General features: G+C 56.2%; 2 protein-coding genes across 2 annotated transcripts; one reads left to right on the top strand and one right to left on the bottom strand.

Annotated features, from left to right (window-relative positions):
- Window positions 1-1,609: 1,609 nt before the first annotated feature.
- Window positions 1,610-8,318, top strand: Cfap73 (cilia and flagella associated protein 73). Its single transcript, XM_006970784.4, has 7 exons — window positions 1,610-1,740; window positions 3,627-3,732; window positions 4,602-4,706; window positions 4,959-5,159; window positions 6,266-6,487; window positions 6,687-6,845; window positions 8,104-8,318. The coding sequence occupies exons 1-7, from the start codon at window positions 1,685-1,687 to the stop codon at window positions 8,179-8,181; spliced, it is 927 nt and encodes a 308-aa protein (XP_006970846.1). The 5' UTR covers window positions 1,610-1,684; the 3' UTR covers window positions 8,182-8,318.
- Window positions 8,319-8,909: 591 nt separating this feature from the next.
- On the bottom strand, window positions 8,910-24,582 carry Ddx54 (DEAD-box helicase 54). The gene is made up of 20 exons (XM_006970785.4): window positions 24,379-24,582; window positions 20,682-20,811; window positions 19,500-19,570; window positions 18,878-19,066; window positions 18,743-18,792; window positions 18,030-18,071; window positions 17,809-17,904; window positions 17,298-17,419; window positions 17,131-17,192; window positions 16,904-17,035; window positions 15,778-15,988; window positions 14,270-14,404; window positions 13,713-13,943; window positions 13,554-13,627; window positions 12,755-12,952; window positions 11,550-11,692; window positions 11,354-11,467; window positions 10,877-10,981; window positions 10,010-10,125; window positions 8,910-9,466 (listed from the first exon to the last, which is right to left on the bottom strand). Exons 1-20 carry the CDS (start codon window positions 24,547-24,549, stop codon window positions 9,234-9,236), a joined length of 2,625 nt encoding a protein of 874 aa, XP_006970847.1. The 5' UTR covers window positions 24,550-24,582; the 3' UTR covers window positions 8,910-9,233.
- Between the last annotated feature and the right edge of the window lie 461 nt (window positions 24,583-25,043).

Genomic DNA, 25,043 nt, shown 5'->3' with positions numbered 1-25,043 from the left:
TTCTGATAGAACTCAGGACCACCAGCCCAGGGACGGCACCACCCACAGTTTACTGGGCCATCATCAATCACTAATTAAGAAAATGCTCTACAGGCTTGCTCACAGCTAGTGAGGCTCCCTCTTCTCAGATGACTCTAGCTTGTGGCAAACTGACATAAATCTAACCAGCACACCTGCAATCCCAGCACTCGGGAGACGGAGTGGGAGGTCAATCCCCAGGTCCCATGAGGTTAAGGAGAGAAACAAGTCTCACAAGTTGTACTCACATGCACACACACACACACACACACACACACACACACACACACACACACATATGCATACAGGCACACACTCACACACACATATACACATACATACACACAAAAAAAAATTTTATTTTCAAGACAGGGTTTCTCTGTGTACCTTTGGCGCCTTTCCTGGAACTCATTTTGTAGACCAGGCTAGCGTGAGCCACCATGCCTGGCAATAAAAACAATGTTTAAAGGCAAACAAAGGAAATATACTCATTTGAAAGAGGAAATTACAGGAAGCTAATGCGGCAGAATCATCATGGGTTAGAGATCAGCCTTGGCTACATAGTTAAGTATGTACATACTTGGTACAGAGTGAGACCCTGTCTTAAAGAAACTAACTTGAAAAACAAACAAAAGCAAACAGTAAATAAATAAATAGAAATTGAGATTTTCAAAAAACAGGTGGCTCATGTCTATAATCCCAGCACTTTGGAGGACGAGGCAGGATGATTTCTGTAAGTTCAAGACCAACCTGGGCTAAAAAGTCAGACCTTGTCTCAAGGAGGTACACAGAGGAAAGGGAGGGAGGAGGGAAAGAGGGAGGAGGAAGGGACCCGAACAGTCTGAAGCAGGTGACCAGTTAGCCGCTTCCAGTTGAATATGCTGTGAGTGTTTTTCACTGAGTCCTTTCCCCTAGTCCCAGTGCCTTGGGTTAAATGTTGCCCTACACAATGGAGGGCATCCTGTTTGATCCCGGTACTCAAACTGTGACAGCCTCTCCCTCCTCCACCCTTCAAGTGCAAATCACCAGTCCCTTCCCACAGCATCTCTTCAGAGCAGCGCTTTCCCCAAACCAGCCTGGGGGCTCCGTGAGGCATGGGCAGTCTAGCCCCATCACCAGCTTGGGCACGGAGACCCAGAGGGCTGGAGCTCCTCCTTAGCAGTCTTCCCCAGAGTGACTGACAATACACTGGGCCGAGCAAACAGGAGGCGCTCAATAATTACTCTTTTGTGGGGGCACGGTGCTGGAGAGAGAACCCGGGACCTTGCATATGCCAAGTGAAAGCTGCAGCACCGAGTCCCAGTCCAGCCCTGATGAGTCTCTGGTGTGCATGAAGGAGCATACTGTTGCATGGTGATGCCCAACTCCACCCAGCCAAGACAAGGGCCTCCCAGAAAAGGAAATATTGACCCAAGACCCGTGTCCTGTCCACTGCATCCAAATTTAGATAGGGGATAGCCATCCCCTCCCTTCCTGGTTTGCTGTCTGTCCCTATCAGGAGGGGTGGGTCCTAGGCTGCAGCCTGGCAACAGAGTGTTGCGCTGTTGGCTGCCCAGGCAACCAGGGCTCGCTCAGGCTTGGGTTTCTGGGAGTTCCAGGCAGGGGCAGCACTCTCCGTCCAAGTCCCTCGGCTTGTGCTAGGGTGGCCGGAGACACCTGTAGGCCAATGGCAGTGGCATGGGAGGAGTATTTCCGACTGGCCTTCCAAGACAGAGTGCCTACGTGAGTTGTGCCATGAGGGGGTGGATGGGGTGAGGAGGAGGAGGGAATAAACAGAGAGCCCATCCCTTCTCCTGAAGTCCCTGCGGCGGCCTTCCAGCAGTCTTGGGGTGGGGTGCAAAGGCCCTAATAGAATCTGTAACTCAGATACATCTCCCCCAAGGTCTCGTTAGAGCCTAGCTGGCCAGTAGCCCAGGCTACTGAGATGGCTAGCCTGCTCCTGCCCTGGCCTTGGCCAGTATCTCACGGAGATGAAATCCGTGAACCAAGGTGGAAAGGAATTTTCCTGTGAGCTGCTGGGCAACGGAGAAGCTGCATTTTAAGGACGTTGGTTCTGTAATGCATTATTTGGGGACAGTGGAACCCCGCTCCGGCCCCAACAGTCTTGGTACTTGTAAAATTGGAAGTAGATACTTCTGATGCAAAGCTGAGCAAGCCTTGTTGAGGGAGATGTCAGACTCTCTCTGACTCCCTCCCATCCTCCTGGGAGAGCCGGGCTCCCACACTCAGCCTCTCTTGGACCACTCCCCACAGAGGAATGCCTCCACTCTGTGTGGTTAGAGCAGGGACCCGTCTCTACCACCCCACCTGCTCCGTCCGGCTATAGTCATCCCTCACAGTGACATCCTCCCAGGTACAGAGATCACCTTTATCCCTCTCTGGCCCCACCCCACTCTATCAGCTCTGCGGTCAAACTGTACCCAGAATGGGTCCATCCTCACCTCCCCACCCTGTCCTCCCTGATCAGAATGACATTCTTCCTGGAGTCCCTAAGTCCCACCACTGAGCGCCCACGGTCCCCAGCTTCTCACAGCAGCCACAAGTGCTTTCAAAACTTGCCCATGGCTCCCATCTCACTAAGATCCCTTACGAAAGGTCATCGCCAACGTTTTCTTTCCCTATGGCCCACCACAGTCTGACCTCGGATAGCTCTGATTTTAGTTTCCACCTGTCACCTCCTCTCTCCGGTCACTCTTGACTTTATGGCTCCTTCAACATACTCAAGTGTTTTGCTGGGAGCCTGGGTCTTTCTTGGCTGTTCCCTTGGCCTGGACTCTGTTCCCTACAGTTGTCAGAAGAACTCCTTCCCTGGGGCTCTGTCCCAATGCCTTTTGTGCAGAGAGACTCCCTGACTCCAACTGAACACTGTCTCTGGTCTACACCACAGGGTCCACCATGCCTGGGCAGTGTTTGCTATTATTATCCATGTTGGCTGTCTGTAGTCCTCGGTGGAGTACAGCTTCCAGCAATACAGGTGTCTGTCTGTCTCTTCTTCTTCTTCTTCTTCTTCTTCTTCTTCTTCTTCTTCTTCTTCTTCTTCTTCTTCTTCTTCTTCTTCTTCTTCTTCTCCTTCTCCTCCTCCTCCTCTCTCTCCCTTTCCCTCTCCTTCTTTTTGGTTTTCGAGACAGGGTTTCTCTGTGTAGTTTTGGTGTCTGTCCTGGATCTCGCTCTGCAGACCAGGCTGGTCTCGAACTCACAGAGATCCGCCTGCCTCTGCCTCCCGAGTGCTGGGACTAAAGGCATGCGCTGCCGGTGCCGCCACCAGCTCTGTCTGTCTTCTTGATGGCTGCATCTGCCGTCACTACGCACACTGCCTGGTGTAGAATAAATGCTCAGCAAACTTGTAAACAAATCAAAGACCCAATAGCTAGTAGGTATGCCAGCCTCATGTCTGTCATCCTAACACTCAAGAGGTAGAGGCTTGAGGATCAAGAGTTCAAGGCAATCATCATCTACAAAGTTAGTTCAAGGCTAACTGGCCTTCTTGAGACCTTTGAAAACAAAAACAAACTAACTCAGTAGGTGGTGAGTGGGGCCATTCCAGGTACCCCCGGGAAGTCTGGAGCCCCAGCTCTCCTTGTAACCTCCTTCCCTTTGGGTCCCTCCAGGAAGCCACTGGAGCAGGATGCAGACCACTTTCCACCTCTGCTGCGTCTCCTGGAGAAGAAGCAAGAGCTAGCGGCTGCGGACCAGGGTCTACAGGCCCAGAAGGAGGTGAGCCTCAGTTGCTGAAACTTGGGGGTTCACCAGACACACACTGGTGGCGCCCAATGGGGGGGTTACACCGTCTGGGGTGAGTCTACTCCGAGTCCTGATGTCCTTATCTACCAAAGGAAGATCTAGTGAGAGCATTTGGTACAAATGCATGTGTATACATTGAGCACCTACTATGTGGCGTGCTCTGCACTGGCCCTTGTCCTCTGGAGTTTCACAGTCTGTACAGGAAAATAGGTGTCTAGGTAGGGGTTGCTGTGCCGGAAGGCACTGGGACTATCGGATTCTGGAGGAAACGAACCTCTACTCCCCGGTGAGAGTGGACAAGCAGGGCTTCCTGGAGGAAGGGAGGGAGGACTTAGAGACTGAAGGAGGGCAAGCCGGATAATGCAGCAAAGGAAGAAAGGAAAAAGAAACAGGAAAGGAGAACATGAAACACACACACACACACACACACACACACACACACACACACACAAAATTCAAGGACAAAGCTCAGAGGGTCATGAAGTGGAGAGATGGCTGCTCTTACAAAGGATCTGAGTTCAGGTTCCCGCACCCACATCAGGGGGCTCACAACAGCCTGCGACTCTGACGCCCCCTTCTGGCCTCTTCAGGCACTGCACTCACGTGCACACACACCCTCCCCTAAACACACACAATGTAAAACATAAAAATACTTTTAAGAAAATGTTCAGAGGGTCAGGTGGCTGGAACGTGGAGTGTCTGGAGGAGAGGAGGTGTGAAGAGGTTGGGGGTTAGCATTCAGGGACCACGGGAGGGCATAGCGCGTGAGCCAGGGAGCCACTGCAGCTGGGAGCGTTAGGTGACCTGACACGCACACACCTCTAATTGCACCCCACGCCAAGGAGTTCCGCAGCACGATGGCCACCCTGCGCCAGCGCTGGGCGCAGCTGGAGCAGAAAGAGCAGGCGCTGAAAGAGTCCTTCATCCGCTTTGACAGATTCCTGCAGGTCAGTGGATGCTGAGGGCCGGAGGCGGGTCACAGGTTGCCACTCTAAGAGTGGCCCCCACCTAGGAAAGCCGCCTGGAGTGGGGAGATCAGATTGCCAGAGGGTGGAGGGGGAGCGAGGACCCCGAATCACAGCTCGTGGATGAACACAACCTCCGCGACGCGCGTGGCTTAGAGTGCCAGTGTCGCGGCTTGGTGGAGGCCGGAGAGCGGCACGAGTCCTGAGGCTCCCTGATCTCCGTCCTCCTCCTAGGACGCCGAGGCCCGGCGGGGCCGCGCGCAGCGGAGAGCAGCGGAGGAGGGGCACGGAGTGCGACACCAGGAGGCAGAGGCGCAGCGGCTGCGCGCACAGCTGGAGGAGCTGCGGCGGGAGCGCGCGCGGCTGCAGCGCAGGCTGCGGCGCCTGGAGCCCTGCGCGCGCCTGCTGGAGCGCGTGCTGGAGCAGCTGCCGGAGGTGAGAGGCGCCGGGGGCCCGGGGACCGCTTTGTTCCAGTGCAGTAATCAGCACTGACTGTATACAAGAGACAGAACTTACTGAGTGCTCACTGCATACCAGGGACGCACTTTGTTCTCCAGTCATCCCTTAAGTCCGATCAAGTGGGTCCTGTTATTGTGAACCCCATTTTACAGGTCAAAAAACAGTTGCAGGAAGTTCATTGACACTCAAGGTTAGGCAGTTAAACAAGTGTGTGTGTGTGTGTGTGTGTGTGTGTGTGTGTGAGAGAGAGAGAGAGAGAGAGAGAGAGAAAGAAACAGAGACACAGAGACAGAGACAGAGATAAAGAGAAAGACAGAGGGAACAGATAATAAATTTTATTATTTGTAGAAGGTTGGGTTTGGGAGAAGTGTGTGTGTGTGTGTGTGTGTGTGTGTGAGAGAGAGAGAGAGAGAGAGAGAGAGAGAGAGAGAGAGAGAGAGAGAAACAGAGACACAGAGACAGAGACAGAGACAGCCAGGCAGCCAGGCAGGCAGCCAGGCACACACAGAGACAGAGATAAAGAGAAAGACAGAGGGAACAGATAATAAATTTTATTATTTGTAGAAGGTTGGGTTTGGGAGAAGTGTGTGTGTGTGTGTGTGTGTGTGTGTGTGTGTGTGTGTGTATTAGGTTGGTTTGTTGAGACATGAGAATACAGTCCAAGCTAGTCTTGCACTCCCTACATAGCCAAGGCCACCCTTCAACTACACACACACACACACACACACACACACACACACACACACACCAACAGTGTTTCTCTGTGTAGCCCTGGCTTTCCTGGAACTCACTTCGTAGACCAGGCTGGCCTCGAACTCACTGAGATCCGCCTGGCTCTGCCTCCCGAGTGCTGGAATTAAAGGCATGCGCCACCACTGCCCGGCTAGCTAGGTTTGATCATGGAGGCGAGAGGGGCATGAACAGGGCTCACTGGAGTCCCCATGCAGCGGTTCCTGCTATGCTCGCTTCAGGGCGTGAGGTGTCCCAAGGCATATCTGAACTGAGGACGCTCCCAAAGTGTGTTTGCTAGTCAGGTGGGGAGGGCAGGGGGATTGCAGGCCATGTGCGTCCCCCCTCTCCAGTTTCAGGAGGTTCCCGAACTGGTGGCTCGCTTCGACGGCCTGGTAGACACACAGGCGGCATTGAAGCTGGCAGAGCGCAAGCGACAGGTGGAGCTGGACGAGACCCGTGCTCAGCTGCATCGTCTTCGGGAAGCCAAGCAGGATGAGCTGCTGCGTCTGGGGCAGCAGCGTGCGCAGCTGCGAGAGCAGTTGGAGGTGGCCCGCGAGCGCAAGCTGCAATGGGTGCGCGTCCCCGGGGCTGGAGAGGACCCACCTTCTGCGCTAACCAGAGGGCTGGGGCACCACGTTGCCAAGGGTACCAAAGACAGCAGTGCTTGCTCCCGCCCGGCAGAACACCTGGGTGAACCTGTTGGGTGGTGGGGCCTCCCGGACCCAAGGGCCAGGTCCTGACTCAATGGCGTTCTGGGCGTGCGTTCCGCAGGAATCCAAGTGGACTCAAATCCAGAACACTGCAGCGGCCAAGACGCTGCTCCTGGGACGCACTCGGATGTCTGTGCTCAACCTGTACCAGCTTGTGTGCCTGCGCCAGAGTCAGCCCCTAACCCTGGATGTGGAGGACACCGAGGGGCAGCTAGAGGAGGTGAGGAAACCCCACTGTTGGGACACCTCAGGATTAAGGGTCCTTTATAGGTGTGGGTTCCTTCTAGTGACCTACTATGGGGCCAGGAAGCTACACCCAGCTGCCCGGGTTGTAACCACCACTATCGCAAGTGGATCTGTGTGCCCTTTGCAGGGTTGGTTAGAGTCACTGAGGCCACTGTTTGACCATGAATTGCCCTGACTCTTGTGATACATGTGCCACATCCAGGAGGGTCCTAGGGTCATGTGAATCAGGCCGCCTTTGGTAGAGTCTCATAGAGCCCAGGTTTACCCCAGGCTCACTATGTAGCAGATGACCTTGAACACTTTACTGTCTGGCCTCCATCTCCTGAGTGCTGGGATTACAGGTGTGCCATGCATCGGGTTGGGCTGAGTTAATCCTTCCTCAGTGTGCCTCTGCTCCTGGGAGGAAGGCTCAGAGGAGGATGCTGGGCCTCTCCTGCCCACTCTCCTCCAGGCCAGGAATCAGGCTGCCCGGAGCAGTGATGAACTGTCTGTCACCAGGCCTCGCCGTCACTGTTATGACTAGGGATGGCTAGTCTGCTTTTTCCTCCTTTGGTGCTGGGTCCTCAACATGTACCCAGGTGATGGACATGAAGAGGGTCCCACAGGCTGCTGTGAGCTTGTCCTCAGTTCACCGCAGTGGGCCCTATGAGTGTCTGTTAAGTTCATGTAAACGAACAATTAGCACAAGATAAAGGACGCCATGGAGATGAGGTTAGAAACCAGTACACAAGCCTGATCCAAGGGAAATGTCACTTGATGGTGGGTGGGTCACTGGGTTGGCAAGTAGCCAGCTGTAAATCGGCAAAGTTGTTACAAATCATTTGGTGGCTGGGCATGGTGGCGCACGCCTTTAATCCCAGCACTCAGGAGGCAGAGGCAGGTAGATCTCTCTGAGTTCAAGGCCAGCCTGGTCTACAAAGCGAGTTCCAGGAAAGGCGCAAAGCTACACAGAGAAACCCTGTCTCAAAAAACAAAAAACAAAAAACAAAAAAAAAAATTAAGTGGCATACACCTGTATTCCCAACACTCAGGAGACTGAGGCAGGAGGATTGTCCTGAGTTAGAGAACAAGTTGAGCTGTACTTGATAACAAACAAAACAAACTTTTGAGAGGCTGTATCCGGACGCCATCAGGGCCTCTCCAGTGGAGTATCCAGGCCCACCAGTGACCTCAGCATCCCTGTGGGGGGGTGGGGAGAGGGTGTGATCCGGCCTTGTCACCCCTGCCCCCAGGTGAAGCTGTTTATCATGGACCTCTCCGCCACACTGGCCAGCCTTGCCCAGGCTGAGCCTGCAGCCACTGCCTCCTAGTCCGGCCACGCGAGCAGCAAAGGGGACCTGGGGACCAAGTCCCACACTTCTTGGTGTGCAGGCTCAACGCCACGGCTCTCTGAATGTGCTTCCTCCCGGGCAAGATGGAGCCGTGCCAGCCCATGCCATTATGAGACTTCCAGAGGACACTCAACTAAGAAGACCGTCAGCAGGGGCTGACAGCTGTGCCGGGTCCCTAACTCGCCACACAGGCTGGGGACGGGCCTCTCTCCCAGCAGGCTGGGGGGACATCAGACAAGCTTCGACAGGGCTGGTATACTCCAAGATGGGCACTTGCTAAGCAAAGTGGAGGTGACTGCTGGTGGCATCAGCTCTTTGGGGCCCCAAAGGGTCGTCCCCAGTGTGTGTCTGGCCTGCGCTGGGGTCCAGCTGCTGGGGGATGCTTGACCTTCCCAGAACCTCAAGCAAGAGGTGGGGTAAGCCACCAGGGGGGTGGGGGACATGAAGATGACACAGGCTGGTTCTCACCTCCACGTGCGGGAAGGGCAGCGCCGCCCTCAGAGCCTGCCACCACGCTGCAGCGGCCCCGAGCTGCCTCGAGCAACCGGGTCCAGGGTCTCATTTTTCTCATCTCAGTAGACAGTGGAGGCCACTGCACCCCGGTGGCCAGGTGGGACACAGGCATGGCCACGTGCTCTCAGTCACCGCGACAGCCGAGACCTGCCACTCTCCCTTCCAACACCCCAAGGACACCACACTCCTGGCTATTAGAAGTGTTCCACAAAAGTTTATTACATTAAAACCCAAAGCTGGGTCGGAGACAGCCAGGGCCCACATCCACATGGTCCTGACTTCTGAACCCTGAATTCAGGGAAGCAGCAGCAGCTGAGCTTGGTCTGCCTGTCTTGGCTGGTGGACTCCTATGCATCCTTCAAGACCCAATCCGATGTCCCATCAAAAGCACCCTCTGCTTTCTGTGGCCATACAGCACGGCTCCTTATCGACTCTGCCAACAGCAGCACATGGGAACACGTCCCTGATGTCCACACCATGGCTACCGGCTACTCGGCCCCAGGGCCGAGTCTGGCTCCTTACATCCTCTTCCTCATCTTGCCCTTCCTCGAAGGGGCACCCCGGCCGAAGGCGCCCTGGCGCAGCTCTTGAGCTCGGCGGCGGTTGCGGGCTGAGAGTTGCTTCAGGCCCCCGCGCTGTAGGAAGCGCTGCTTCTGGGCCTGACGCCGCTGCTTCAGGATCTGTTCCTTGGTCTTGAGTTCTGAGCGCGGGCGGCCCGCGGGGGCGCCGGGCGCTCGGGGCAGAGATGCACCTGTCAGCACAGAGATTTGGGGAGCTCAGGCTTGGACCCACAGAGCTTGAGCGGGCTCCAATCCCACTGGCTGGACCAGAGAGGCCAAACACCAAGTGACCTGGCAGCCCGGCCAGGCCACATTTTCAGTGTCAACTGCCTAGGTATCACCAGCTCCTTCAGCCAAAGCCGCCGCCGACGCCAGCTTTGAAGAGGGACTTCCTGAACAGTGGCTGCCACAGAGATCCCGTCCCAACCCCTGTGGAGACTGGTGCTCCAGGTAGGTAGGAAGCGGTCAAGCACCAGCTTCCACCTCTCTAGGTGTGCACACGGGGAACCATCATCCATCCACCCTGCGACTAGCTACCCCAGGTACCACCATTTGAGTGCGAGAGGCCAGGGACCCTGGTCTGCTGGGTGGGCTGAGACAGAGAGGTCAGGGCAAGTTACCACAGGACTGGGGCGGGGCTTTGTTCATGGGGTACACGGGCAGTCTGCGTGTCCTAGCCATGACCATAGTCACCTCTGCACCTCTATTCAGACCACATCACCTGCCCTGCCCACCTTGACTCCGCCCTCGCTTTCCACCTCTGCGGGGCCCCGGGCCTCGCTGGTTGGAGGGCCCTTCTTCCTCAGAGTCCCGGTCATCGATTTTCTGCTTCTGCTTCCACTTCTGGTAGCTGAGGATCTCATTAAGGAAGTGACCTGTAGCATCCAACTAGGTTCAGGCCCCTTAGAAAGGGCAGCAAGGGAAGCCGCCCCGCCCCGCCCGCCCCCAGATGAAGCCCCTCCTATAGGAGCGGCAGCTGGAAGCCGCCCCGCCCCCAGATGAAGCCCCTCCTATAGGAGCAGCAGCTGGAAGCACCCCGCCCCCAGATGAAGCCCCTCCTATAGGAGCGGCAGCTGGAAGCACCCCGCCCCCAGATGAAGCCCCTCCTATAGGAGCGGCAGCTGGAAGCCGCCCCGCCCCCAGATGAAGCCCTCCTATAGGAGCAGCAGCTGGAAGCCGCCCCGCCCCCAGAGGAAGCCCCTCCTATAGGAGCAACAGCTGGAAGCACCCCGCCCCCAGATGAAGCCCCTCCTATAGGAGCAGCAGCTGGAAGTTGCCCCGCCCCCAGATGAAGCCCTCCTATAGGAGCAGCAGCTGGAAGCACCCCGCCCCCAGATGAAGCCCCTCCTATAGGAACAGCAGCTGGAAGTTGCCCCGCCCCCAGAGGAAGCCCCTCCTATAGGAGCAGCAACTGGAAGTTGCCCCGCCCCCAGATGAAGCCCCTCCTATAGGAACAGCAGCTGGAAGTTGCTCCGCCCCCAGATGAAGCCCCTTCTATAGGAACAGCAGCTGGAAGCCGCCCCGCCCCCAGATGAAGCCCTCCTATAGGAGCCCCACAGTCCCTTGGCCCCCTCCGCAGCCCTGTCTGTCCCTCAGGATACAGGTCACGCTTGTAGGAGCTGCTGATAAACCGGCCACTCTCTGTCTTGATCTTCTTCTTGTCCTCCTGGCCTGACTGCCCCACAAACCGCTTCTTCTTCCGATCCCTGAGGGAGAGGGAGGTGGAGTCTACTGCGGGGTACCTGTTCCCTTATCTGCCCCTCACATGTAGTCAGTAGAGGATTAAAGAAGACAGCCAGCCAGTCACACTTGCCCGCACGGAACACTCCAAGTTCCTCGACCACCTCACCACCTTTCCTGGACAGCCCAGGTCTCAAAAGGAGAGACTTGGGGTTTGATCCCCATACCACTTCCCAGACCTCAGTGTTTGGGAGGCTGCATCAGAGTCCTCCTGGGCACAGCGAACCAGGGAGATGGGGCAGGCAAAGAGTCACCACCCCGCTCTGGGCAGCCAAATGGGGACAGTGAAGGCCACGCCCAAGGACACAGGGACTGCCCGGCACTTCCTGACCACTTACCACCTGAGCTGCTGCCGACCTCGGCTCATGTTCTGCGCTTCATCCCCCATCAGGTCAAGGACCGCACCAGCCACCTGCTGCTCAAAGGCCCCTCCAGTCCCACTGACGCTCAGCCTGCAGATTCAAGTGGGAGGAGATTTAATGGGGCCCAGACCCTCTTTATGCACCTAACGCTGGACCACAAGCTCACACTCACCCCCGCTCACTGTCGAAATCCTTGGGCCGGTAGGGGACGTAAAACTCCTGGTCTCGCTGACGGGCCTCCTCCCTCCGCCTCTTGGCTCCTCGGTTGGGTCCTGGCTTTGGCCGCTTCTGGCCCACCACCTCTGTGAAGACGTCCTGGCAAACGGGAGCCCAGTGTCATCCTTGGGGCCTCGGGGAGCCCCACTAGGACCAAGGGACCAGGGCTTCCCTTTTTATCGGCCAGAAAAACTCTCCTGCAAGACCCTGGGTCTTCATCTGCACACACAACAGCCCCTGCTTTGGGGAGCAGGGCCAGGCAGAAGTCGCAGGATGGATGCTAGCAATAATGACACCGTGCTCCAGTACCAGCCCTGACCCTACCCGGCTCTGGCTGCTTCTGTACAATAGGATGCACACCAGGGCTTGTGGCTGGGCCTTCCTTCAGATGAAGGCCCTCTGTGCCTCAGTCAGACAGGAGAGATGGAGTGGACGTGTAGGAGGAGGCAGGCCACTGCCTTGTGAGTGGGATACTCCAACATCCTCCAGCCCCACTTGCTGGGGCTTCTCTCCTACCAGGACCTCAGGCTGTACTGCTTAGCCAGAGCCCAGGCCACAACATCTGGGGAAGGGACTCTGTCTGTCTTCCTTTTTTTTCCAGATTTTCGTACGTTTCGTTCGTGCGTGCGCACGTTTAAGAGGGTGCTAGATTCCTTGGAACGGGAGTCACAGACAATTGTGAGCCACTTAATGTGGGTGCTGGCACCTGAACTCCAATCCCCTGCAAGAGCAGTGAGGGCTTTTTTTTTTTTTTTGAGACAGGGTCTCAGTATATAAAGTTGCTATTTACAGGCTGGCCCTGGACTCACAGAGATCCGCCTGCCTCCGCCTCCTGAGTGCTGGGATTAAAGGCGTACGCTGGTATATCTGACGCAGCACGGGCTCTTAACTGCTGAGCCAGCTCCGCAGCCCTTCCTTTGGTTATCACTGTAGCCTAGGCTAGCCTGAGACAGCATCACTCTGTAGCCTAGGCTAGCTTTGACCTTGTGGCTGTTCTCCTGCCTTAGTCTCCACACCCCTCTCCTGCAGACTGTAAGCTGAGGCTGTGCTCCACTTCCACAGACAGGAGATCGGGGCGTGGGGCTGCACCACTGTCTGCCCCAAGGGCTGCTGGGACCTGGCTGTCTCTCCCTCAGCTCCAGCTGCCCCTGCAGCCCACACCTGCACACTGTCAGCCATGTCCTCGTCTTCCTCTTCCTTCTGAGGCGGCTCCTTTTGGGGGACTGGGTCAGCTGGGCCCTCCTGCCTCACGTGCCGTCCCTGCTGAAAGCTGGCGATAGCTTTCCGGTCCCTCTGCCGCTTGGCGCGCATCATCTGGCTGCTTGGGTCCCGGCTCGAGGCATTGATCTCAAAGATGGTCTGTAAAAGGGATGCCAAGTTCACTGCCTACCACCCGCCCACCCCAGCCCCCTCCCAAGCCGGCTGAGACCTGTATGGGTACTCTTCAAGTCTTCACCGTGGGAGGTGGGACCCTTGATATCAGTACGGCCCAATTAGAGAGAGACCCAGAGAAAGTGGGTGTCTTGCCCAAGGCCACACAGCTAGGAAAAGCCAGAACCCAGACCTCGCTTGCACTGAGGCACCTGGCTTTGAAACCACTGATCCACTGTGTCACCCACTGGCTGTTTTTGCTACTGGCCGCCTGGGCTCTCCTTGCCTCTGTACATGAACCCCACAGCACATGCCCACCCGTGGGTACCCCGAAGTGAACGGGGAGGGAGGGTCAAGGCTGAGGATGGACCGCTCTTCAGGCCTCTGAAAGGCAGAAAACACATCACTCCCTTCAGGAGATTCAATCTATGGGTGGGGATCCCCGGATCTGCTGTGGCTCACAGGAATGCTCCAGAACAAGGGGGGATCTACGGTGGCCGACAGAGCCAGTGTGACATGTCAGGAAGCTGCGAGCTCAGAAGGAAATCCCCGCTGTGCGGCCGGCCCTCCAGCCACTCCGTCCACTCACTGTGCGGGTGCGGTAGTTCTTGATGCTGTCCACCAGCCTCAGGCGCTGCAGTTCCCCCTGCTCAAATCGGGAGCCTGGAGGGCAAGGGCGTGTGTGAGGCCAGGGAGGGGCTGTGGAGGGCCAACCCACCCTCACCTACTCCACCCTGCAGAATCTCACTGAAGAGTGGGTGCAAGCCCAGCCCCGCCAGGTCCAGCTCCTTGGCTCTCTTGATGGACTCGGGTGAGGGCGCTGGACGTGAGCGCACGTACTGCTGCTGAGCGTTGTCGGCCACGCGGTGCAGGCCCCGAAGTTCCAGGGAGGCCTCCAGGGCAGTCTGCAGGCCGCCATCCTCATCATCCACCACACTCTGTGGCACCCGACCCAGCACGCCGTCCTGGCCAACTGCACCTGCCAGCAGCCACAGGGCACACCGGGGAGTCAGCCTATGTCCATCCCTCATGGCCTATGATCCCCAGGACAACAGTTACGGATGAGAGAGGCATTTAGAGTGGCATGTTCAATCAGTCCCTGGGATGCACAGGAATACAGACAGACCCCGACTCTGGCAACAAGAGCCCAAGAGCAGTCCCAGCGCCCAAGGCCATCCTCCCAGGACATGGTGGGCAGGATCTTCCTATGGTCAGACCCAGCAGCCACCTCCCAAAGCCAGACCATTGCACCCAGCCTGCTTATAAACTCCAGGGGGACCTGAGCCCTGTCCAGCCTCGCCTCACCTGAGGGCTCCTCATGAGGCCGGGCGAGGGTGATGGAGCGGCCCAGGAACAGGTGCAGGTCAAGCAGGTAGGGGACCTCATCTGGGGCCACCAAAGAATAGGCTGTGCCACTTCGGCCTGCTCGCGCCACACGGCCTGCGGGGGAGGGGAGGGTCGAGTTTCAGCAGAGGCACCCCAACTCCCCGAGGGCTAGAGCTAGGCCAAGGCCTTTCCTGAACGGCTGTCCCCCATACAGGGTGGGCGGCCGGGGGCGGGCACAGGTTGGTACAGAGCCCAAGGGAGCGAAAGCAGGGTCAGCACCGCTCATGACCAGTACTTAAAAGTCCCTGGCACCCCCACTTTGAGAGGACTTTCCCCCAAGGAATATTCAAGACTGCAAATCCCCACAAAAAGAGGTTTGGACCAGAACTTCCTAAAGGTGACAGGACAGAGGACTGGTCACCGGGCTGATGACTACCAGGTAGGAATTACCGAGCCGAGGAAAGATAGGGTGAGCACCTGGCCCACCACTTGTTTGTACAATAAAGTTTTACTGGCACACGGCCATGCCCGCTCATTTACATACTCCCAATGGGAACTTTCCTCGTGAGGCTGTACATTAAATAGCTACAACACAGACGGTATAGTGCATCAAAATAAAAGTGCTCACTACCCAGCCCTTTAGTGAAGACGGGCCACCCACCAAGAGTGACGTCACAGCAAATGACAACATCTGTAACGCTATGTCGTGACTTGAAAAGCAGCATGTTGGAAAGTAACCCAACATGGCCCCAACATCATGTTGAGTAAATTTGAAGTGTCACATTCCAGCTGGGTTTGTTGTTTGTAACAAGGTCTACGGAGCCCAGGCTGGCCTTGAACTCCTGATCCTCCTGCTTCCGCATCCTGAGTGCTGTGACCTCAGACATTGGCCACCATGCCCAGCTTTCTTCCATGTCTTAGGCAAACACCACAGGCCCTCATTTGCAGGTTTCAGTGGGAGGGGTCGGTCATGTGGCACCTGAGGAATTCCCCTGAGGGCTCTGGAAACCCCCAAGATGAGGAGCCAGCTGTAGGCAAGGCAACGGGGAGCCGGCAGGCGGCCACCAGCATGGACCTATCCGGGACTCACAGTGGGAGGCACAGCTGGGGTCTCCTGTGAACCTGACAGGGCAGTGACAGACTCCTCCCACCACTGCCCTCCTCTGCCTGACAGCTGTGCATATGAAGCCAACCACGCTCAGTCACACACAGAACGCACCCAAGGAACCCTGCGCCAATCTTCTTCTCCCTGACACATATCTCAATCGCTCTACGTTTGTGAACATAGCGTACAACTCGGTGAGGTCTATGGCAGAGCAAACGCCCTAGGGTCCGTCCCCGACACCAAAAGAAAGGAAACCCCGAGAGCTGGGGGCTACCTGTCAGGATCCACCCAGTAAACATCGCGTAAGGCCTCAGTTTCCCCAAATTCTCAGCTGCCAGCATGGCACCGTGCCCGTCCTTCGCCCCCCCCCCAGGCTCCTCACCCACACGATGCAGGAAGAGCTTGCCCTTGGCGGGGAAGCTATAGTTGATGACGTTGTCCAGCAGGGGGATGTCCAGGCCCCGGGCGGCCAGGTCGGTCACGATGAGGGTGGAACATTTGTTGTGTGTGAACTTCGCCAGGTTGATCTTGCGGGCCGTCTGGTCCAGGGCGCTGTAGATGTGGGCGCAGGTCACACCCTGGGCCGTCAGCAACTGCTCGGAGCAAAGGCAGGGCGGTGAGCGGAGCCTAGCAGGAATGAGCGCTGGGGGCCGGGCCGAAGCTGGGGCACCCCACGTGGTGGGTCTGAACCCCAGCCCTGCTGGCTGGCCTGACACAGCGTAAATGCAACTCCCCCCACCTCCCGGCTCTGCAAGGCCGTTGAAGCATCAAAGGGTACAATGCATAAAGTGGGCTGCCTTAAGGATCTGCGTGACCATGGGCAAATTATTCAGTCTTTCTGCGCCTCCCAGAACGAAGGGGGTTAATGTACCACTGAGGACTGAGCCTGAAACACAGGAAGCCTGTCAGGGCATCAACCACTCTCCCAGTGTTACTATTTTGGTCTCAGACGCTCGGGGGAGGAAGGCGCCGTTTACATGTCGGGTAAGCACGACCCAGCCACCCATGTCCTCAGCAGGGCCCAGGTGTGGCTGCTGGGGTGTGAGACAGCGGCTGGTCAGCCCCTCCCCCAGCCTTCCACGCGGCTGGGACTCCCCACACTTGCGTTGTCGAGCTGAGGGTCACACAGGTGTGAATTCACAGAAAAGGTTAAGGGCACACACCACACCACTAACATGTGAGTATCGTGCCTAGGTGCCAGGCACATCACACACTGGAAACCCACCCCCCAAAATCCAAGTCCACTGGGAGTTGCTGCAGATGATCTGGACAGACAGGCAGACAGACAGAGACCAGCTTGGACATGCTGACAGAAGATGCACTGACAGTTCACCGTGTGTCTGAGACGTCAGCGTGTGCGATGGCCCTTGATAAAAAGCCCCACCCAGACTCATGGCTGCTCTCTTGCCGCCCTCTGGTGGCCTTCTTTGTAAGTGCAGCTCCGGACTCGGGATGCAACTGGTTTGAGACCCAATGGGGTCCCTCCATCCCACAGAGCCCCGGCTCACCTCCGAGAGGTACTCTGCGTGGTGCTTTGTGGCTACAAATACCACCGTCTGGTCCTGGGGCCGAACGACATTACGCAGCAGGTAGAGCAGCACAGCGGCCTTGGTGTCCTCTCGTACAAGGAGGAAGGAGGTCTGCGGGGAGAGGGACGGACGTGGGCCAGGTGGGCTACGGGCTGGCGGCGCCCACCTGGCCACTAGCCGGGGGAAGAGGCCCGACCCTGCCTCACCTTGAGCTGCTCATTGAGCTTGGTGTCCACATCCAGACGGATGAGCACAGGCTCTGTGAGACCTGTTGGGGTGTGGGGGAGATGGCGGGGGTCACTGAGGGGCGGGTCCCAGGCACTCCCCCCCCCCCCCCCCCCCCGGAGTCCAGCGCCACACCCCACTGGCTCACCTGCCCGGGCAAATTCCACCAGCAGTTTGGGCAACGTGGCCGAGAACAGCACTGTCTGGTGGCCCCCAGGAAGGCGGCCTATGATCTCCTGGAGCTGCTCAGCGAAGCCCATTTCAAAGAGCCTGCAGAGAGTGGTGAGCAGGGAGGGTCAGGAGAGGGGCTTCCGCTCTATAGAGCTCGGAACCCTGTCTACCCTCACTCCAGAATCCCTGCCTTGTGCAGGGATTCGTCTTGTGTGTTTCCAGTGATGGGCATGAACCCAGCCTTCTGCGATCCAGGCAAGCACTCGCGAATTCATACAGCCCAGCGTTGGTTGACATAACATTCTTTTCAGTACTAAGATGTAAACTTAAAATCACTAGTGCAGGTGCCCCAGGAATGGGACTATTCCAACACGCATTCAGGTCTCCCTGGGCAGTCCCCTTCTCCTGTGGGCTCCCCTCTCTCTGTCTCCCGGGCCTTGAGGATAACCTCGACAGTTATCTGCTCAGGGGTCCGTCTGCAGCCTCACCTGTCTGCTTCGTCAAAAACCACGTACTCCACACTCTGTAGCTTCAAGTTCATCTCCACAGCCACGTGCATCAACCGCCCAGGGGTAGCAATGATTCTAGAAGAGATGTACAACCCAGGTCACCCCAGGCTCAGGGCCTCACCACCCCCTTCAGTCTCCTCCAGGGCAATCTGGGAAAGGGACCCCGGGGCACCCGCACCGCCTCCCATCAACAAACTCACATGTCAGGGTTCTCATGCAGGGCAGCGAACTGGTCTTCCATTCTAGGGGGAGAAGCAGGGTCAGCCTGAGAAGACAGAGCTTTTGAGTCTGCCCCTGCCATGTCTCAGCCAAGCGCCCTCACACTTCGCCACGGGACACACCACACACCCAGGCACGGCAGCGAGAATTGGCTATTGTGAGACACAGGCCGAAACTCAACGCAGAACCTCAAGACGCCGGCTCCCTCTGTGGCTCCAGACACTGCCGCCAACTCACGGCACCACCTAGTGGCTGAGCCTGGAACTACTGGCTTCACCTAGAACCCTGAATCCCTGATGGCTAAGTGCCTGTTCCTGCCTTCCCCCAGGCACCCCTGGAGCAGCTGGAGGAGTGGGGATCCTGGCTCCATGTAGCCTGGGGAGGCTGGGCTTTCTGACAATCACAGACTACATCCCTTCATAGAAGCTGGAGCAGGACAGACCGACTGCAGCCTGAGCGGGGCACCCAGAGAAAAGACACAGCCTGTACAACTACCGTCTCACTAGACTCCCTGGCCCAACACTGAGCTGACAGGTCCCTCGATCCCTGTCCCGGCTTCCACCACATGTAGCCTGGCCAGTCTGTCTGAGAAGCTGCTGTCGGTGACTAGCAGCACAGGCCTACAAGGAAACCCTCGAGGTGCAGGGAGTGTGCCCGCACGGGGAAGCTGGGACACGGGGTGAGGGGTCCTTACTTGTCCCCGCCCAGGATCAAGGCTGTCTTGAGGCCGGTGAACTTGCCCAGCTGTGGAGAGAGGGAGACTGGATCAAAGGTGAGGGCCAGCCACCTCAGCCTCCTCACAGCTTCCCAACAGACCCTGCTACCGCACCTCTTTAGTGAACTTCATGGTCTGCAGAGCCAGCTCCCGGGTGGGCGAGAGGATGAGGGCCCGGGCCCCTGTCTGTGCGCTGCGCGCTTTCAGCCGCTCAAACATCGGGAGGAGGAAGCAGGCTGTTTTGCCGCTGCCTGTCCGGGCCATGGCCACCACGTCCTTGCCGTCCAAGATCACGGGGATGGTCTGTCAAGACACATGTTGGGAGGCAATGTCAGCTCCGGTCTCAGCATGGCTGACCGTGGGTGAGTCCCATGCCTCTAGATCTATTCTTACAAAGGCCTATCAGTGTTATCTCCAGGAATGAGCACCCCCAGCCCCTGTGCCGGGAGACTGCCTCCCAAGTTGGGTCTCCACCTTGTCTCCCATCACGGCGAGCGCTGGGTGATTCCCCGGGCACTTGTGACCTGCCTGGGCAGGTGCAGCAGAACAAGAGGCAGAGAGTCACATTCAAACTCCAGCTCTCCTGGGCCCGTCCTTCTCCCCCGTGAAATGCCTAAGCTGCGTGGAGCTTCAGCCGCAGTGAAGAGGGCCAGCAGGGTGACAGCTGGGCCCAGGAACATCTGTCACGTGGCCACTGCCCACCGCTGCCCTGACCCATTGCCCTCCAGCTCCTTACCTTCCTCTGGATGGGCGTTGGCACCTTGTAGCCCTTTTTCATGATCCCTTTGAACACGGGGTAGCTCAAGCCTGGGAGAGACATGGGAGTGGTCAGGGGGCGGGAGGGGAGGGGGGGTGCGGGCACAGCAGCCATCAGATATTATAGGACAAAGGACCATGTTTACCAACACACAGAAAGAAAATCAGAAAGCAAAAAAATCAAAGGTCAAAGGAGCGTAAGACACCAAACTGAGGCAGAGACACCTCACTTGACCTCTGCTGGAATTTCTTTAACTTCTGTTTTTCTGTCTGAGCTATGTACCCCACACTGGCCTTGAACCTGTGGTCTCTGCCTCTGCCTCGGAGTGCTGGGATCACAGGCATGTGCCGCTCTGACAGGTGTGGTGGTGATGTTGGGAAACAGGACCGGTACGAACGGGAGAGTGGCCTTGGGTACTTAAGAGACCTGGGCTGAGGATCGGGGAGCCAGCAGGAGGAGGCCTAGAGACCACTAAACAACTTCAACTGTTTTCTGGTCAAAGCTTCATTTTCGCCACACCTACATGTATGTCTCTGCTTGATCCCCCTGATTATCGACGAGAGCCAGCACCTCGCTTTAAATCTAAACAGCCACCTAGGTCGCTTTTATGAATCAACTGTTCAATTTCTGCAACCCATTCTCTCAGGGCTTCTGTCCTTTACTTATTGATTTGTAAGAACTCTTTGCATATTGTAGATAATCTTCTGTCTGTCCCATAGGCTGCAGATATTTTAGTTTTGTTGTGAGACGGGGTCTTACTATGTAGCCATGGCATAGGCCACCACGCCCAGCTCCTTTCTAATTGCTATTAAGAGCCACTCAGTGGGTGTCTCAATCCTTGCCCTGGCAGCTACTGCTTCGTCAAGGGCAGAGCACTTAAGCTGTAATTCCCACACAGGTGTCCCGACACCACGCCGTCATCCCGTGCCCATCTCTTCAAGGCTGTCCTCCTGTCTGAGACTAAACCCTCTGCCACCTCCTGTGCCTCTAGGGGTGACCCCCTTTCCAGGCCTGCTGTGGAAGACTGTTTTGACTACCTCAATCCACTCACACCCACCACACAGGTAAGCCGTCAGTACCTAAGCACAGAGGGTACAATGACCCCACCCCCACCCCCAGGGTACCCCCCCAGGGCCCCAGCACCCCGGCCTCTTTACCCACCCATGGACTGGAAGCCTCCAGACTTCTTCTTCTTCTTGTTCTGGGCTCGCACCATCTCCCGGGTGTCGGGCTCCACGTCTGATACGCACTCTGAGGTAGGAAAGGAGGGCAAGGCTCGGCCAGGGCCCGGCTGTGAGGGAGGAAGGGAGAGATGGCATCACTCCAGCTCTGGCTGACAAGGGTGTGAGGCCCGGAAGCTCACCAACCAACTCTCCAATGAGCTCTCCGCGGCCCAGGCTGGGGCAGAGGTGCAGATCAGTTCTGCAGAAAGTCTATGGGGCTCGCCGGCCAGACTCCGCCCCTTTCCAGCAGTACAGCCACCTCCCTGAACCTGAGGGCGCCGTGGCCACGGCACCTGGTTATCCTAGAACTCACTCTGCAGACCAGGCTGGCCTCAAACTCACAGACACCCACCTGTCTCTGCCTCCCGAGTACTAGTATCAAAGGCATACATACACCACTATGCTTGGATCTCATTTCCAATTTCTGATTAATTTTTTTTTTTTAAATAACAACTTATCTCTTTTTTCCCTCCCCCACCAAATGTTTCTGTTGTTCCGGGGATGCCGAGGACGGAACCCTCTGCCACTGAACTACACCCCAGCCCTCTTCTTACTTTTTATTTTTGAGCAAGGTTGCACTAAGTTGCCCAGGCTAGCCTTGAATTCCCTATGTAGCCCAGGCTGACCTTGAACTTGTGAATCTCTTGCCCCAGCCTCCTAAGCAGCTGGGATCACAGGCCTGTACCACTAGGCTTGGCCTATTTCTATTCCTTTCTCATTTTCATCTTGGATCTTATTTCATTATGTCTTCTGTCTCAGAAGAGAATTCTAAGCCTACTGTCATGTAGCTATAAATATGTGATGAACTCAGATTCTGTAACTAAACACCAAGGATTTGGTGGTATGAGCCAAACACAAGTATTTATGATGCCACATTTGCTGTCTACTATACTGAATAACACAGACGTAAGCCATTTCCTTCAACAGAGTTCTCATGGGACAAAGTGCTATGGTAAGCTCTCATCCTATGTTCTTTTAAAGTGCATCATTAGTGCATGTGTGCGTGATACATGTCATGGGCGTGAAGGCCTGGGTGGTGGTGGGCACGGCCAACTTTTAGACGACCAACTTTTAGGAGTCCACTCTCTTGTTTCTGCTGGTGGTGCACTCCTGGGTAGCTGGTCTGTGTGGTTCTCCTGTCTCCACCTTCCGACTCACCTGTTGGGACTACACGCATGCCACCATGTCCAGCTTTATAAATGTATTGGTTCTTTGCCTGCATAGATTATGTGCACTATGTGCATGCAGTACCCAAGGAGACCAGAAGAGGGTGTTGGATCCCTTAGAAATGAGAGAACAAAACCCCAATCTGCCGAAAGAGCAGCCAGTGTTCTCAACCAATGAACCATCTCTTTAGCTCCTACATCCAGCCTGGTTCCAACAACCAAATCCAGTTTGTTGGGCTTACCAGGCAAGCATTTCTGTCTCCTGGACCACCTCTCTGGCCTCTCAACCTATTTTCTGGCTTATACACAACATATTTTTATTTTATTTATTTATTTTTTGGTTTTTCAAGACAGGGTTGCACTGTGTCGCTTTGGAACTCAGGCTGGCCTCGAACTCACAGTGATCCGCCTGCCTCTGCCTCCTAAATGCTAGGATTAAAGGTGTGTGCCACCACTGCCTGGCTAACACAACATATTTTATGTGTATCCCCCCCCCCCCCCCGGAGCTGAGGACCTTGTGCTTGCTAGGCAAGTGCTCTACCACTGAGCTAAATTCCCAACCCTTTATGTGTCTTTGTATAACTTTCTGTTTTGTTTCGGACTTTTCCAGACAGGGTCTCCTGTGCCCAGGCTGGCCTTTTAAACCCTAAATCCTCCTGCCTCCACCTTCTGGGTGCTAGGATGACAGCTGTGTGGCGCCACAACCAATTCCTTCACTGGATTTCTTCCGGTGAAATTCATCAAGTAACTTTTAAATCCTAAAACTTCTGGGAGAGGTCATGGTATATGTATAACTTATTACAGGCCTTGGAAAGAATGTAACAACACACACACTTGTCATCCCAGCACTTAGGAAACCGGAGGATCAGGAGAGCAAAATCATCCTTTGTTCCACAGTGAATTCAGGGCTGCACAAGACCCCATCTAACACTTTAATATGATGGGTGGTGGTGGTGGTGGTGGTGGCGGCGGCGGCGGCGGCGGCGGCGGCGGCGGCGGCGGCGCACACCTTTAATCCCAGCACGTGGGAGGCAGAAGCAAGACAATCTGTGAGTTCAAGGCCAGCCTGGGCTGCACAGAGAGACCTTCTCTCAAAACAAAACATAACAAATGAATAAATAAATACAAAAACTTAACATAAGGCAAATAATTTTCCTGACAATTGTTAAGCTTTGCTCATCGGAACTTTTGTTACTAGTTTAGGCATTCTGCTTGGGGATTCCCACCCCCTTCGTTTGAAGACAACTGTGCCAAGATTACGTGAAGGAGACCCTGGGGATAGAGCTGACAGAGCCTGTACAAGGCTAGCACATACAAGGCTCTGGATTTGGTCTCCACCCCAACCAAAACAAAGGATCTGGGAGGGGGTAATGAAAGATGTCCCCCACTGATTCTAAGTTGACAGACTGCTTCCCATGCAGTATTCTGGTTTCATTTCACTGCACAAAGATATTGGTTTTGTTTGGTTGTTGGGGGGGGAGGGGTTGAACCAGCTCAATGGTATAGTGAGGACTGACTGCTCTCCCAGCCCTATTTACATCAAGGGTATGCTAGACCTTTAATAAGTACGTTTGTATCCCAGGATATAGGACCTTTTACGTTACTTGTAAAACACAATATTCAGGATTGGTGGTATAGCTCTTAGCAGCTATATAGCCAAGGGTGGCTTTGAACTCCTGGTCCTCTTGCCCTCACCACTCCTACCCCAGGTGCTAGGATGACAGGTGTGTGCCACAACACCTGCTTTTATGTGGGCACGGGGCTCAAACCCAGTCCCACTTTGTCCATGCTAGGCAAGCGCTCTACCAACTGAGCTACATCCGCGGCCCGCAGGCTGGGTTTTGATTTGTTAAAAAAAAAAAAAAAAAAAAAAAAAAAAAAAAGTTGAGCAACTTCTCGTGTCCCACAGTCAGTGAAGGGTTCAGCCTCAGCAAAGCCCTTGGTCTGAAACACGTGGGCAGCCTTCTCTTCTTTGGCAATGACTACCTGCCTTCTCATGGCCTTTAGCAGTTTCTGCACATCTACTGACCACCTGCGGAGTAGAAATGGAGGAATACACCCGCTGTGCACAGGACGGTGGGCGTCACGACCCGTAGGCTTTTCTGCCCCCTTGGCGCTCACGCCTGTCTCCCCACGTGCACACATCTGGAACCAGACCATCCTCAGTTTCAATCCTGCTGTCCTTCTCTGACAGTGCTGATTAGGCGTGCAAGGCAGAAACCACGACAAACATCCGTAAATACTAGTTTATAACCAGCTTTTCAGAGGTCTAGTCCAGTCTCTCCTTTTTTATCTCCTTAAGACCGCCCCAAACTCAGGCGGACCTTCGCACTTGCACTTCCCATTGGCCGAAAGGTAGTTGAACCCCGCCCCCTGAGCGAAGGTACCCAATGAGGGCTCACAATCAGGGAGACGGACAAACGGAAGGGCGCAGGCCGAGGGCCCGACCAGGGGACTCCGCGTTCCTACCTTCCGCGCCCGAGCGTCATCCTCAGCCTGGATCTCGAACTCGCCATCCTCCGAGTCGCTGTCGCGGGCCTGGGAAGCCCCACTCCGGCGCTTCCGCAGCCCCTTCTTCTTCCACGGCGCCATGGCGGCACGCGACCGCGGACCGGGACCCACGCGTCTGCCGGCAGCCATGCGAGCCGGGCACTCGGACCCGGAAGAGGGCGGGGCCTCCAGGGCGCACAGACTGCGCGGGGGGCGGAGCCTGGGGGGGACGCACGAGTAGCGGCGGGATCCAGGTTCCACCCCCCCTAGGGCGCGGCCTGAGGGACCAACCAGCAGAGCGAAGGGCGGGGCCTGAGGGACCAACCAGCAGAGCGAAGGGCGGGGCCTGAGGGACCAACCAGCAGAGCGAAGGGCGGGGCCTGCGGGAACCAACCAGCAGAGCGAAGGGCGGGGCCTGAGGGACCAACCCGCGGCGCGGGGGACAGAGCGTCAACGTGGCTTCACCCATGGGGCGGGGCCTGAGGGGATATGCTACTGGGAGGAGGCGGGGCCTGAGGGACATACCAACTAGTGGGGGTGTAGAGCTGACGAATATACCAACTGAACCGGGATAGAGGCTAAAGGGGCGCAACAACTGTGCAAATACCAAGCTCTGAGGGATGTACCAACTGTACTGGGAGCCG

Source organism: Peromyscus maniculatus, chromosome 23, assembly GCF_049852395.1.
Source record: "Peromyscus maniculatus bairdii isolate BWxNUB_F1_BW_parent chromosome 23, HU_Pman_BW_mat_3.1, whole genome shotgun sequence".
NCBI lineage: Eukaryota > Metazoa > Chordata > Mammalia > Rodentia > Cricetidae > Peromyscus > Peromyscus maniculatus.
The sequence above is the reverse complement of the archived record's forward strand: the minus strand, read 5'-3'. Positions and strand labels throughout refer to the sequence as shown.

Coding starts and splice junctions, on each gene's coding strand:
- Ddx54 (XM_006970785.4), bottom strand. CDS start 24,549: ATGGCTGCCGGCAGACGCGTGGGTCCCGGTCCGCGGTCGCGTGCCGCC. Junction 14,405..15,777: donor GCTCTTCCTGCATCGTGTGG/GTGAGGAGCCTG, acceptor CCTCCCCCGCAG/GCCGTGTGGCGCGAGCAGGC. Junction 10,982..11,353: donor GGTCGGCAGCAGCTCAGGTG/GTAAGTGGTCAG, acceptor CCTCTCCCTCAG/GGATCGGAAGAAGAAGCGGT.
- Cfap73 (XM_006970784.4), top strand. CDS start 1,685: ATGGCAGTGGCATGGGAGGAGTATTTCCGACTGGCCTTCCAAGACAGA. Junction 3,733..4,601: donor GTCTACAGGCCCAGAAGGAG/GTGAGCCTCAGT, acceptor CCCCACGCCAAG/GAGTTCCGCAGCACGATGGC. Junction 6,488..6,686: donor GCGAGCGCAAGCTGCAATGG/GTGCGCGTCCCC, acceptor TGCGTTCCGCAG/GAATCCAAGTGGACTCAAAT.